This window comes from Enhydra lutris, unplaced genomic scaffold, assembly GCF_002288905.1.
Source record: "Enhydra lutris kenyoni isolate GAN:26980312 unplaced genomic scaffold, ASM228890v2 scaffoldscaffold9, whole genome shotgun sequence".
Classification (NCBI taxonomy): Eukaryota; Metazoa; Chordata; class Mammalia; order Carnivora; family Mustelidae; genus Enhydra; species Enhydra lutris.
In genome coordinates, this window is record NW_019154093.1 from 35,017,732 (window position 1) to 35,033,755 (window position 16,024).

The 16,024-nt window shown below is 34.9% G+C and overlaps 1 protein-coding gene across 2 annotated transcripts in view; it reads right to left on the reverse strand.

The window, feature by feature from the left end:
* Positions 1 to 16,024, reverse strand: part of LOC111143440 (WD repeat domain 78) — an 88,317-nt gene that overhangs the window by 56,495 nt on the left and 15,798 nt on the right. For both annotated transcript variants that reach the window (XM_022497181.1, XM_022497182.1), the window contains exons 2-6: positions 12,931 to 13,108; positions 5,959 to 6,143; positions 4,517 to 4,629; positions 3,002 to 3,158; positions 102 to 241 (exon numbers count right to left, since the gene is read on the reverse strand). In XM_022497181.1, the coding sequence (XP_022352889.1) occupies positions 102 to 241; positions 3,002 to 3,158; positions 4,517 to 4,629; positions 5,959 to 6,143; positions 12,931 to 13,108 (773 nt within the window). The remainder of the gene's footprint in view (positions 1 to 101; positions 242 to 3,001; positions 3,159 to 4,516; positions 4,630 to 5,958; positions 6,144 to 12,930; positions 13,109 to 16,024) is intronic.

Consider the following 16,024-nt stretch of genomic DNA (forward strand, 5'->3'; position numbering starts at 1 on the left):
TTTTTGCTTTGTATGTTTCAATATTAATTTCTTAATTGACAGACTCAAAGAATGTTCATTAAAATATGGTCATTTATCAAGCAGAATAAAATATAAATTACCTTTGTCTTCCTTTACGATTTTGTCACATTGAACCTCTTTATTCTTTGGAGCTCCATTAATAGTCTGCATCATCCTTTCAACATATAAGTCATTGCCTAATCTATTTCTACAGAGGGTCTCATAAGTCCTGTTTCTCCGACTATAAAAAACAAATATTTAACTCATTAATAAAAATTATTACCACAGATCTTTCTTCTTTATATTATGCTTTCTCTTTCAAATTACCTTCTTTAATGTGGATTGCACCAAACATGAAGTGAGAGTTTAAAAAACCCTTTAAGGAAAGACTGCACTAAATCACCTCCAAAGGATTCTATTTACTGTACCTCCCAGCATCCCTACTACTGTCAGTGCCCACCAACAATATGCTAGCACTATCTCCAGATAGGTTTTAAGAACTTTGTTGTAAACACTGAAAACTACACATTTCCCTTAAGGTACCACTTTTGTGTCATCCTGTAGGTTGTCTTTTCATAACTATTTAATTCTGAGTATTTCTTAAATTTCTATTATGGTTTCTTCTTTGATTCATGAGGAATTTAGAAAATGTGCTTTGTAACTTCCAAATGTGTATGTGAATATGTATCTGTGTTTTTTTTTTTTTTGTATCTGTGTTTTTATTGAGGTTTATGTTATTAATTTTTAACTTAATTCCATTTGTGGCCAGAGAATTTAGTTTGTATGGTACTATTTCTTTGAAATTTTTGAAACCTTGATTCATGGCCTTCTGCATGGATGATTTTTATAAATGTTCTGTGGGTGCTTGAAAAGAGTGTATGGTCTCTAATTGTTGAATGAAGAGTTGTGATCATTAAATTATGTTTCTGGTCCAAATTTTCAATATCTATGTGAATTTTTTATCTGGTTGACATAAAGTAATTAAGAGAGGCATGTTTAAATCTCCTACCTTAGTAGGATACTTACCAAGTTTTTAATTTGTGCTTCATATATGTTGAGGTTATTTTATTAGGAATATTTAAGATTGAAATTATTTTTACCTTCCTGTCATTATGAAGTGAACTTCTTTGCCCCAATAATGCTGTTGGCTTAATTGTTTCTCTGCGGATGATATGCCTTTTCTTTCTTTTTTTCTTCTGTTTTTAAAATCTTTTAATATTTGATATCTTGGACTATCAGTACAATGTGTTGAATCCACTTCATTTTTGTGGATTTTTTTTTTTTTTAATTTATTCCTGTTTCTGTGACATGGTGTCTTTTAAGAGCTTGGGAAAGTCCTTACCCACTCTTTTGAATAGTTCCCCTCCTCCATTCTTCCTATTTTGACTTTTTGAAACTAACCAGATGCATGTTAGACCTTTATTCTATTGTTGATGTCTTTATCTTCTCTTTATACTTTATATCACATTTTTCTCTCCAAGGTTTATTTTGTATAATTTATCCAGATCTATATTTCAATTTATTAAATCTCTGTTCAATTATGCCTTGTTTAAATTTAACATTTACTTTTTAATCTCAACAATTATATAAGTATACTTTATTTTACAGTTATTTTTAATGTTTTTACAAATATGAGTCATCATTTTGATAGGTTCTTAATGTTAGTACGGTGTTAACTTTATCTTTTATTTAAATATTTCACACATATTCTATATTCTATATCTCATAATATAGCCCTATTAAAATCTCATTATCCACAGATCTCATGATGTAAATCTAGGGTTTGTTATTGCTTTAATTCTCATTCATAATGGCTTCTTTATTGGTTTGGTGTATTTTTACCAAACTCAAGCTGAGGGAATCTTAGAAGTCTAAATGGGATATGATTTCCTCCAGAGAAAATTCATGTTTGCTTAAGATAGTAGCTATGAGACCTAGGATTGATTGAGATAACTGAAATCCTTTTAAGGGTCGTTGATTAATACAAAAATATCTCTTTCAGTTATCTCAATTTGCCAGGGACCAACGATTTTAATAGACTCTAGATCCATGTGCTAATTTTAACATTTGCTTCTAGTATCTCTCCCTCTCTGATTTCAGATCATTTATTTATCCATTTGCTATTCTTTACTTTCCTTTTTTTGATGTTAAGAGCTTACCCTTATGTCTTATGAGCTTCAAAGAATGTTATTCAGGATCTACTTGTACTATATTTTGAAGTCCAAAAAAAATTCTAGGTCATTTTATATTTGGATAAGAATAATGCCTTAAAAATATTTTAATGATGGATTTTTTTAGTACTATTAATCATATTCAAAGTATATTTGAATCTAAATAATCTGAATAACTATCAATAATCTATTTTTAGTAGCCAAATTAATTTCAGACAGAGCAGACTTCAGAGCAAGGCAAATTACTAGAGAAAAGAGGGGCATTACATAATGATAAAAAGGTCAATTCTCCAAAAAATGCATAACAATCCTTCATGTGTATGTATTTAACAACAAAATTTCAAAATACACAAGGCAAAAACTAAAGACCTATTTAAATTAATTAATAAGGAGAAATGGAAAATCTGCTCTAATACAGTAAATTCAGTTATTTTCCCATTACATATTTTCCTTAAGTTTTTAATATAAAAATGTCAGTCCTTTCTTTTTAAACTGGACATAATTTATACAAGCATAAAAGAAAAAATCATTAAAATATATATTGAAACTTTGAAGCTTCTTTTATTTCTTTTATTATTTGATTTAGTAGTTTACCTACTTTTTGAAGAATAAGGTAAAGCTATGGGTTCTTCCTCCAGAAAAGAAGTAAATACAACATAAATACTTTACATATCACTTCATAGGGCACATAAATAACTTTATATATAATTTCACCAAGCACATATGCCACCACTATTTATCCAGGAATCCCCAAAAACAGAAACAAGGATAAGAACCCCTGACTTAGCACTTAAATTACAGAAGCAAATAGACAATTGAGCCATACGTACATGACCTTCGCAGCTTCTTCAGATTCCACAGAAACCATGACTGTTGGTAGGTTAAAAAACCTCAGTGTTTCTGTCTCTGTGAGTATTATCTCTATAGTCTTCTGTAGGTCTTCTTTTGTTACAATTTTTTCAGGTGTTGCCCTCACAACTCGTAAATCTAAAATACATGACTTAATAAAAATCATTTACTAATTGCTATTTTTAATTTTCATTTTACCAAAGTATCATGATGGGTCATGCATTGGAGGTGGCTTTATGTGGTCAAAGAACAGACCATGTTGCGGGATGTATTCAATCCCTCTGACGCTGGGAGAGATTATAATAATCATATCCTCCGGTCTCCCTCTGAGAGGATGATCTTCCCTGCTGCTGCAGACACTGCGGATTGCCTAAGTTTTCATTGCTAAGGCTTTCTTCTTTCTCTTGCTCTTTCCACGAAGAAAATCAAGTGTTTAGCTTTCTTAGCCTCTCTTGAAGCTAGAGGTGACCATGTGACAGAGCTCTGACCAATGAGAGAACAGTGGAAATATATAGGAAAGAAGGCGGCTCCTGGGGAAATTTTTACTTTCCTGATAAATAAGGGTGACACGACTGAAGCTACTGCCTTTCTCCCTCTTTCTGCCTCGATTGTGGATATAATACCCACAGCTGGGGCAGATATTTTGAGACCATGGAGCAAAAAGCAAAAAGCAAGAAGTGAAAAGAAAAGTTTTAAGGAAAGAGAATTAGCAGAGCTGTCAAAGAGTCTGACAGTCAAGACACAAAATCAAATTCAAAAGTATTGACCTTTCAAGTTCTTTTAATGTGAGAAAAATAGGTGATAGTTTAAGCTAATGTAGTTGGGTATTCTCTTACTTGTTGTCAGAGCATTGTTATTACATATCTTAACACCAAAGACTCTCTCAAGCACCTTCCCAACCTTATGAATACTTTCATCAACCCTCATTATCATCTCAGAGGAAGAGACACCCTTACTGCACTCCGAGGCAAATGTTCCTTAGGTAGGTACCTATTTCTTCCAGCACTTTTGATCAGCCATTATTTTGTCATTCTTATATCTTCATTTTCATAACCGTTTATCTCATGTTTTATGCTCTGCCTGGAAGGAGCCACTCCTATTTGTTCTCCTGACAAATTACCAATCACCTTTAAAAACCCAATTCAAAAGTCTATAATGTTCTCTATGAATTCTTTTTCTTTCCCCACCTTCAAGATGTTAATCTTCACATTCAAAGCGCTCCCATTACATTGGCATATGTCCTATTAGGACACTGATCACAATATATCAGAAGGACTTGCCTCCTGAGTTAAAAGCACTCCTAAGGCTGGGTGGTGCCAGTGAGTCACCCTGGGAACTTGTACGCTACCTTGGTAATTCTCATGTAGCTACTCCTCAGTCCAGCCTTTGGGAATCATTATCATAGTTCTTTTATCTCAAGTACCTGACAAATCATAAGCATATTTGCTAAGGAAATAATGGGCTGTTACTGAAATAAATGACATTATTTTCATTACCTGTAAAACTAGTCAGTTTTTCCCGTCTGTAGGATGGTTCTTCGAGGTCTTCTGCTATTGAGTCAGTAGTAGATAAACTTGATTTAGAAACTGTACTACTTCCTAAAACTGACCTTTAATAATGAAAAACATTACTCATTTATTTAGGTATTCTTATGGGTAATTAAATATATAAATAAAAACATTATCATAGTGAGAAATCAAATATAATATAATCATGTAAGAAACACTGATAAAAAGAGACTACTTCTTGAAACAGAGTTGGTTTGTAGTGCTCCTTAAGTAAAAAGTCATTATAAATATATTTTAGAGAGAAAACATGTCAAACCGATGTCTAAAGTCCTTCGATGGATTCCCAATATATTTAGAATAAAAAGCTAAAATACAGTCTACCTATCCAGTCTCTCCATCTCCATTATCACTCTTCCCCTGCCCCACTTTTCCTCAATCTTGTGGTGCTCTCCTATTTTAGAGTCTCAGCCTGGAACCTCCTTTCATTTTTCACCAATTTCCTGCTCATCATTCAAATCCCATCTTAAATGTGATTTTTTCAATTTTATAATGGTCCTCTCAAGATTTAATTAAAAGAAAATCTATATACTGGTTGGGAAATCAACAAACTAAAGAATACAAAAATAATTTCCTTGAACAATGAACTTAGTATTACTTCTTGATATTATATACCTTTTTTCCTTTTCTATTTATAAGTCCAACTGTCCTCCAAAAGGAGAGGTTCAGTTTACAGGAATATTATTTGTTGTGTGGAGCACTGCTATGACTACTCTGTGCAAATTTGGAGGCAGACTCTCGAACAGCATATTTTCTCTTAAATTTTGTGCTTAGTTAACATCTGGAACTTTTAATTTGTCAGATTGAAAATTACACATTCAAATATTTCCCCATAATCTTTAGATTATTTTAGAACATCATGTTTTATTATTGCGAAGACTCTGAACTTCTCCACTTTAAGCATTCAAAAAATTTCAGTAATGTGTCTACATAATACATGCGTAACATTTCATTTAAAAAAAATTATGAAACAGAAGAGAAATCAAACCCTAGGAGAAGAGGGATTTGCAGGGAAGAATGGAGTTGGGGGCCACAGAAAAGGAAAGCTACTTCTTCCCATCAATTGCAACAGAGAAGAAACTGAAGAAGTATGTCTGTGGGTATGTGATGCTAGCCCCACCTTTTGGTTCCTCAGGAAATCTTGAGTAAAATCTACATATATCGCTCACAAAGGTTTTGGTGTATCAGGGAACTCTTAAGTCATGCAAAGTTCTACATCTAAGTAAAACATGAGGGGAACACCAAGATGGCACACTAATGTAGAGTGGAGTTGGGAGTCTGAAGACAACTGACTTCTAAGTTACATATATGCAACTGAAATAAAAAGACAGTACGTATGATATAAAAAAGAACAATAGAATAGTATACTCTACCTTGTAAACTGCCCTAACATACTAGGATTTATTGTATTCTGATACAGGCTATAGGAGGATATATATTCTGATCCATATGATCCTTCTTGTGATGTAAATAGTTTATTTGGCTTTGCTGTTCCCATATGTGGGTCTTGTTGGTAAAGAGGTCGGGGAGTAACATCAACTCCAAGTGCATTAATTACCTGTGGAAAGTGGTTATTTAAAATGAAATAAGTTTAAAAAGGGGTGGGGATGTTTCTGAATAATAGGTCCTAGAAAATTATATTAGTTATAACATTTCTTTCGTTTCTGATTTTATTTATTTGAACCTAATTTGAATTCCCTCTTCTTTTTTTCTTGGTGAATATAGTTAAAGATTTGTCAATTTTGTTTATCTTTTCAAAGAACCAGCTTTTAGTTTTACTGGTCTTCCCTATTATCTTTTCTGTCCCTATTTCATTTGTTTCTGTTCTAATCTGTTATTTCTTTCCTTCCACTAACTTTGGGCTTCATTTGTTCTTTTTCTAGTCCTTTGAGGTACAAAATTAAGTTGTTTGAGACTCTGTTTCTTGAGGTAAGTATTTATCTCTAAGAACTTCCCCTTTAGAATTGTTTATGCTGCATCCCACAAATTTTGGTATATTTCTTTTCTTTTTTTTAAATTTAATTTATTTTTTAAATTTCTTTTCAGTGTTTCAGAATTCATTGTTTATGCACCACACCCTGTGCTCCATGCAATACATTCCTTCCGTAATACCCACCGCCAGGCTCACCCAACCCCCACCCCCCTCCCCTCCAAAACCCTCAGATTGTTTTTCAGAGTCCACAGTCTCTCATGGTTTGTCTCCCCCTCCAATTTCCCCCAACTCCCTTCTCCTCTCCATCTCCCCATATCCTCTGTGTTATTCCTTATGCTCCACAAATAAGAGAAACCATATGATAATTCTGTCTCAAGGTATTTTTTTCTCTTTTGATTTCTTCTTTGACCCATTAGTTACTCAGTAGCATATTGTTTAATCGCCACATTATTTTTGAGCTTTCCAGTTTTCTTTGTGTTATTAATGTCTAGTTCCCTAACACTGTGGCTGGAAAAGATGCTTGATATGGTTTCAATTCTCTTCAATTAATTAAGACACATTTTGTGGCCTAACATATGTGCTATCCTGGAAAACGTTCCATGTGTATTTGAGAAGAGTCTGTATTCTGTTGCTTTTGGTTGGTATCACCCTTTCTGAGCCTCTATTCATTTTCTTCATCCTTTTTTTCCACTATGTTTTTGGCTTGTGTAATCTCTATAGACCTATTCTCAAGTTGGCTAATTCTTCCTTCTGTCAATTAAAATCTATTATTTAGCTTCTCTAGTGAATGTTTAAAGTTTTGATTACTGTGCTTTTCAAAGCCAGAATTTCCATTTGGTTTTTTTTTATAATTTTTTTTGGTGCAACCCAGAAACTTCATTTTAATTTTAATTGAGATATAACTGACACATAAGATTGTATCCATTTTAGGTGTACAACATAATGATTTGACATATATGTATATTACAAAATGATTACAATAATAAGTTTATATAAAATCCATCACCTCAGGGGCACGTGGGTGGCTCAGTCGGTTAAACATCCAGCTCTTGGTTTTGGTTCATGTCATGATCTCATGGGTTATGAGACTGAGCCCCATATGGGGCTCCATGCCCAGCAGGAAGTCTACTTGGGGGGTTTCTCTCTTTGCCCCTCTCCCACTCACTTGCTCTCTCTCTAAAATAAATAACAAATCTTTAACCAAAATAAATTAAAATCCATCACCTCACATAGTTAAACAAAATGATTTTTTGTTATGATGAGAATTTTTTTTTTTTAAGATTTTATTCATTTGTTTTAGAGACAGAGAGCATTCGGGGAGGGGCAAAGGGAGAAGAGAATCCTAAGTAGTCTCTATACTGAGTGGGGAGCCTGATGTGCGTCTGATCCCAGGACCTTGAGACCAAGATCTGAGCCAAAACCAAGAGTTGGACGCCCAAGCAACTGTGCTACCCAGGCGACCCATGATGAGAACTTTTAAAATCAATATTCTCAGGAATTTTCAAATATACAATGTAGTATTTTTTTCAAGTTTTTATTTAAATTCTAGTTAGTTAACATACATTGTAACATTAGCTTCAGGTGTACAGTATAGTGATTCAACACTTCGAAGTAATACCTGGTGCTCATTTACCAGTACACTACTTAATCCCCATTACCTATTTAACCTATCACCCCACTGATCTCCCCTTGGTAACCATCAGTTTGTTCTCTATAGTTCAGAGTCTGTTTCTTGGGTGGCCTCTCTCTTTTCTTCCCCCTCATTTATTCATTTATTTTGTTTCTTAAATTCCACATATGAGTGAAATCATATGGTATTTGTCTTTCACTGACTGACTTATTTCACTTAGCATAATACTCTGTAGCTCTATCCATGTTGTTGCAAATGACTAGATTTCACTATTCTTATGGCTGAGTAATACTCCATTGTATACATATATACACCACATCTTCTTTATCCATTCTTCAGTCAATGGACACTTGGGCTGTCTCCATAATTTAGCTATTGTAGATAATGCTGCTATAAACGCTGGGGTGCATGTATCTCTTCTAATTGGTATTTTTCTATTCTTTGGGTAAATACCTAGTAGTACAATTGCTGGATTATAAGGTAGGTCTATTTTTAACCTTTTGGGGAAGGTCCATATTGTTTTCCAGAGTTGTTGCACCAGTTTGCATTTCCAACAGCACAAGAGGGTTTCCCTTTCTCCACATACTTGCCAACAATAGTTGTTCCTTATATTGTTGATTTTAGCCATTCTGACAGGGTGAGGTAGTATCTCATTGTAGCTTGATTTGCATTTCCCTGATGATCAGTGATGTTGAGCCTCTTTATTGATGTTTTCTGAATTGGGTGTGACAGTTATCATCCATCTTTTTACTTCTTTAATCATGGTCTCTTTAGTTCTATGCTGGGAAATAAACTGAGGAATTTAGAAGGGAGGAGGGTGGGGGGATGGGTGAGCCTGGTGATGGGTATTAAGGAGGGCAGAGATTGTATGGAGCACTGGGTGTTATATGCAAACAATGAATCATGGAACACTACATCAAAAATTAATGATGTACTGTAACGGTGACTAACATAACACAATTTTTAAAAGGGGGGGCAGAGGGGAGGGAGAGGGATAAACAGTCTGAGCTAAGCATGGAGCCAGACTTGGGGCTCTACCCCTGGACCCTGAGATCGTGACTTGAGCCAAAACCAAGAGTTGGATACTTAACCAACTGAGCCAACCAGGCACCCCTTTTCTAAGAGTTTTATAGTTCCAGCTGTAAGAACGTGATACATTTGGAGTTATTTTTTTATATAAGCATCCTACATAATTCTTTAGCATGTAGATATCCAGTTTTTCCAACACCTTTGTTGAAAAGACTGTCCTTTCCCCATTGCATAGAATTAATATCTTTGTTAAAAATCATTTGAAATTGTGTGTAAGGGGTTATTTCTGGGCCCTCTATCCTATTCCATTGATCCAAATATCTGTCTTTATGCTAGTCATGCACTGTATTAATTAGTACAGCTTCATACTAAGTTTTGAAATCAGGACATGTGAGACCTTCCACTTTGTGATTCTTTTCCAAGACTGTTTCGACTATTTGGGGTCTCTTAATACTCCATATGAATTTTAGGACAGATTTTATTTCCACAAAAAATGTTACTGGGATTTTGATATGGATTGCATTGACTCTGTATCTTGTTTTGGGTACTATTAGTATCTGAAGAAATATTCTAATGTAGGGATGCCTGGGTGGCTCAGTGCGTTAAGCCTCTGCCTTAGGCTCAGGTCATGATCTCAGGGTCCTGGGATCAAGCCCTGCATTGGACTCTCTGCTCAGCAGGGAGCCTGTTTTCCCCTCTCTCTCTGCCTGCCTCTCTGCCTACTTGTGATCTCTCTCTCTGTCAAATAAATAACTGAAATCTTTTAAAAGAAATATTTTAATGTATAAACAAGGGATGTTTTCCCATTTATTATTGTTTTCATTTCTCTCAGCAATATTTGTAGTTATCAGTGTACAAGTCTTTCACTTCCTTAGTTAAGTTTATTCCTAAGTATTTTATTCTTTTTGATACTATTGTAAATGGAAATCTATTTTCTTAATTTTCTTTTTGGATTGTTTATTGCTAGGTATAGAAACACAACTGATTTTTGTGTGTTAACTTTCTATATTACAACTTTGCTGAACTTACTAGTTCTCAGTTTTTGTTTTTGTTTTTGTTTTTAAATGTGGCATCTTTGGGAGTTTTCTACATATAAGATCATGTCATCTGCAAACTGAGATTTATGTTTTCCTTTCTATTTTGGACAGTTTTTATTTCTTCTTCTTCACTAATTGCTCTGGCTAGGACACCCACTACTATGCTGAAAAGTATCAAAAGTGGGAATCCTTGCGTTGTTTCTGATTTGAGGGGAAAAGCTTTCGGTCTTTCATCACTGAGTTTGACATTAGTTGTAGTTTTTTCAGAATGCCAGAGAAAATCCTTTTTCAGATTAGCTATATGGTTAAAAAATTTTTTTTTAAATAATGAATGGATATTAAATTTTTTCAAATGCTTTTTCTTTATCTGTTCTTATGATCCCATAGATTCTTCTCTCCCAGTTTATTAATATGGCAAATACTATTGATTTTTAAATGTTGGAACAAACTTGCATGCATTATCTGCAATTGGTCATGATGCACTCACTATCCCTTCTACATATTGTAATACCATACGATATGTTTGTGTTGTATGTAAGCATAACATACACATAATACATAAAATGCATACACTATATGATTGTTATGGACTGGATGTTTTGTACACCCAAAATTCATGTTGGCTCCCTAATTCCAATGTGATGGTACTGGATGGTAGAACTTTTGAAAAGTAATTAGGTCGTGAAGGTGGAGATCTCATGAATGGAATTAGTGAGAACCCTTCTGAGAAGAGGCCAGAGAGTTAGCTAAATGTCTTTCCACCATGTGATACATTGGGAATACATTCAGGATACATTGAGAATTTAGCAATCTGCAACCTGGAAAAGGGTCCTCACCAGAACCCAACCATGTTGGCATTCTAATCCTGGGCTTCCAGTCCCAGAACTCTGAGAAGTAAATTTGTTTATAAACCATCCAGTCAAAAAGTACTTTGTTATAGTTGCCTGAGATAATGGTACATGTAATATGTTTGCAAATATATAGCATTCACTTATTAAAATTATATTAGCTGGTTTTCATTTTTTGGCTATTATAAACAAAGATGCTATAAACATTTGTGTCCTAGTTTTTATATAAACATATACTTTCTTTTCTCTTTTATTATTTTTTTTAAATATTTTATTTATTTCCCAGAGATGGAGAGAGGGAGTACAAGAAGGGGGAGTAGGAGGCAGAGGGAAAAGCACCCTCCCCACTGAGCAGGGAACCTGACACGGGACTCAATCCCAGGACCCCAGGATCATGAACCGAGCCAAAGGCAGACGCTTAACTGACTGAGCCACCCAGGCACCCCACTTTATTTTCTCTTCAGTAGATACCTAGAAGTGGAATGGCTGGATGGTATAGTAGATATATATTTAACACTGAATAAACTGCCAAATGGTTTTTCATTTTCCATTCCTACCAGCAGTGTATGAAAATTCTGATTCCTCCACATACTTGCCCACATTTGGTATGATCAGTCTTATTAATTTTAGCCATTCTAATAGGTGTTCAGCAGTATCTCAGTTTCAATTTGCATTTCCCTAATGACTAATGCTGATCATGTGCTCATTTGCTATCTGTATATGTACTTTGTTGAAGTATTTGTTCAAATGTTTTGCTCATGGGGTGTCTGGGTGGCTCAGTTGTTAAGTGTCTGCCTTCAGCTCAGGCCATGATCTCAGGGTCCTGGGATTGAGACTCGAGTTGGGGCGGGGAGCGGGGGGTGACTCTCCTCAGCAGGGAGTGTGCTTCTCCCTCTGTGCTCATTCTCTCTCTCACTCTTTCTCTAGTAAATAAAAACAAATCTTTAAAAAATGTTTTGCTTGTTTTAAAAATTAGGTTGTTTTAGTATTGTTTTGAGAATTATTTATATATTTTGGATCCAAGTACTTTATCAGATATATGCTTTATAAATAATTTTTCCCACTGTATGGCTTCTTTTTTCATTCTTTTAGCAATGTCTTTCAAAGACCAGAAGCAGCTCTCATTTTGATGGAGTCTGATTTACTAATTTTATCTTTAATGGACTGTGTTTTTTTGTGTCATATCTAGAAGTATCATTGCCTAGCCCATTCAGATTTATATATTACATACTTGTCTGTATATATATTATGAGTAAACGTTTTAAAAATTCAATTCTTAGTTTTCTAATGAGATAACTAATTTTGTGACAATTTATTTTACCATATTTTCTAGAATATATTGCAAAGGAGAATGGATGTTAGCCTTACTATCTATATTATAGCTAGGTTAGCTATTATTACTACCAGTTCTTAAGGTCATGAACAGACTTTCCTCACTCCACTCTAATGTTCTCATTATTAGTAATGAATTATAGGAGCCAACAGCAAATACTATGCTGTAAGATATGTTATGTGGTGAAGACTCTAACAAAATCAATATATCGATATTAGAAGTGAGTTGGTTATTTCAAAGCAGTATATTTTCCACCTTTAACATTTCAGTTAAGTTCTTTATGGTGCCATTTTCAAAGAAACTCAGAATTCTAAAGAATATTACCTGGGGCACCTGGGTGGCTCAGTGGGTTAAAGCCTCCGCCTTCAGCTCAGGTCATGGTCCCAGGGCCCTGGGATCGAGTCCCACATTGGGCTCTCTGCTCAGCAGGGAGCCTGCTTCCCTTCCTCTATCTCTGCCTGCCTCTCTGACTACTTGTGATCTCTGCCTGTCAAATAAATAAATAAAATCTTAAAAAAAAAAAAAAGAATATTACCTGTATGGGTGTCCTTACGGTGGGCATATTCATTTTTTCTGTTTTTATCTCAGGTAGAACCATCAAGGTTTTTGACATCGCCATTCTGCTTTGGTTTGCACCAAGATATCCTTTTGTTTGCCCTCCTTTTACTGTGTTAGTAAAGCTAATAGATTTCTTTGGCTGTGGGCCAATGCTCCTTTATCAGGAAAAGAAAACATAATACAAAGGATCCATGACTGAAGGAAAACTAACCAACAAGAAAAAAGCAGACTTTCATTTAGAAACATGGAAACAATCTGAACATATAAACAAGAAATAATAATAGCTACTTGAGAGTTCATCCTGTGTAAGCAGAGTTCTAGAATATTTACCTGCATTCTGTCACTTTTGTCTCACAACCTTTAAGAGGCTGCTATAAATATCATTTTATATAAAATCACAGAGGCATAAGAGGGAAATATTCCTCCTAGAGTTGAAATTTGAAGTCAGGCAGTCCAATCCAAAGTCTAAACGGATTTCTCTAGGTCTTAGTTTCCTTATTTGTAAGATGGGGATATTAAATAATGCCTTATTCATGGATTATTATGAGGATTAAATGGATTAATTTGTACATTATGGTTAGGAAGTCCTTGGCACATAGTAAGCATAAGTCAGCGTACAGTATAGCTACATAGGCAGAATGAAGCATGAGTAATAAAACCTGGAAAGAATATTGTGCTCCTGTCTAAACAATTGCATAATAATTTTTAGTAAGAAGAGAAGATAAAATCAAAACGTTTGCATACTGGAGGATAAAAATATGATTTTACTTTTACATACTCTACAAATTCCTTAACACAAAAACCCTCCTTATCATTCCTTAACAGAGTTCTAGTACTATGATTGTATTATGGATTTCTATAAAAAAAGGATGATATTCCTTCAGATTATAAAAAGGAAATCTGTTTCCAAAGCAAACATTTTATTTTTTTTATTAATTTTTGATTTTTATTTTAAGTAGGCTCTATACCTAACTTGGGGCTCAACCTCATGACTCTGGGATTAAGAATTATGTGCTCTACTGACTGAGCCAGCTAGGCGCCCCAGACCCCCAAAGAAAACATTTTAAATGATACTTTTACTTTTCAAATCATAAAAGATCAGACAAGAATGAAATATTTTTAAATGACAACCATCAATCCACTTTTCATATTTTATTTTTCTTCATAGCATTTATTACAACTGGATGCTTTTTCCTGTTGATCACTCCTTTACTAGAATATAAGCATCTTCAGGGCAAGAAATCTGTCTTGTTGGGCGCCTGGGTGTCTCAGTGGGTTAAAGCCTCTGCCTTCAGCTCAGGTCATGATCCCAGGGTCCTGGGATGGAGCCATGCATCAGGCTCTCTGCTCAGCAGGGAGCCTGCTTCCTCCTCTCTCTCTCTGCCTACCTCTCTGCCTACTTGTGATCTTTATCTGTCAAATAAATAAATAAAATCTTAAAAAAAAAAAAGAAATTTGTCTTGTTAATTGCTATATTCCTAGAACCCACAACAGTACCCAGTATAGTGTGGTCACTAAAAAAGCATTTTTTAAATAAATGAATTCCATTCATGTGGAATTTCAAATTTATATTCCTTGAAAGTATTTTACTCTCTCCTCCTTCCTACAATGTCTAAATGACTTTATCTTCAACATCTCTAAGAAAATAAGATCAATCAGGTAAAAACACCTTAAATTACTTCTCCGTTGTCATTACATTTTTCTATAAACTCATCTAAAATCTACATCAAAATCCTACAAACTCATCTAAATTTATCTTTCTTTCTTCTTTCAGTAAAAGAGGTGCCATTGCTAACTAAGGCTTATCTTTCTACTTCTGCTCTGAAACTTGTCCAGTACTACTTTCTTAGGGACTTTTGTCCATCAATAATTTCCTATCTGCTATATATTACTTCCTCGAGCATATAATTATGCTCCAGTCATCCCTTCAACTTAGAAATCCTTCCTTTAGTTATGTCTTCCTCTGTGTGTTACTTTATCTACCCTTCCTTTCATAGTCTCTTTAGACAATACTACTACTTCCTTATTCCTCTTATTTGCTCCATAATTCACAACAGTCTAGTTCCACCTCTCCTCTGCTGCAGAGACAACTTTCCTTAAAATCACCTAGACCTTCAACTTGTCAAATCTGAGGGACTCTTTTCAGTATTTATCTTTGTAGCATCTGACAGTTGACCCTTCCTTCTTCTGTGACACCACTATCTCTTATTCTTCAACCTCTTTGGGACCTCTAGCCACCTGATCCTTCCATTTTCTACTAACTAGTACCTTTTAGTTTTCTCTCTTTAATCTAGAATCCACAATTCATCAATTGAATCACTCTCTTACCATTACCTTCAATTTGTATTTTCTGTCTCCTTGATCTTTTGCCCTCCTATCCTTAAAAAAGCTAGTCTTCCTATTCTATTTTTCCTTTATTAGTTTCCTCTTTTGAAGATTACACTTAGACTCAAACCTCAGTTATTGGTTTGTTCTCTCTCTCTCTCTCTCTCTCTCTCCACACACAGCACACACTCTCCCTGAAAAAATGTAAAAGAACTCATGGTTTCAATGACCACTTATATTCCACTTTCTTATGGCGGTCTACCATAATCACCACCACCTCCTTTCTCCCATTCCCTATTAGATTTTATATCCTTAGTTACCGACACTCTCTCTCTGTCTTGAATACTACTGGCATAATTCCTGAGTATTTCAATATCCATGAAAGTAATCCTTCTAATGCTATGGCTTCTTGGCAACTTGAACCTTTCTCACATACATAAGAGAGAGAGAGAGAGAGAGAGAGAACGCATGCAAGCTCCTGTGGAGAGGGAGGAAGGGAAAGGGAGAGGGAGAGGGAGAATCTTAAGCAGGCTCCATGATCAGCACAGAGCTGAGGCGGGGCTCAGTCTTAAAACCCTGAGATCATGGCCCCAGCCAAAATCAAAAGTTGGATGCTTAACTGATTGAGCCACCCAGGTGCCCCTACACCCTCTTAATACCCAATTTCAAACAACTATATTCAATTCCCTTCAACTCCATTATCACCTTCAAACCCTTGATTCTTTTTTTTTTTTTTTTTTTTTTTT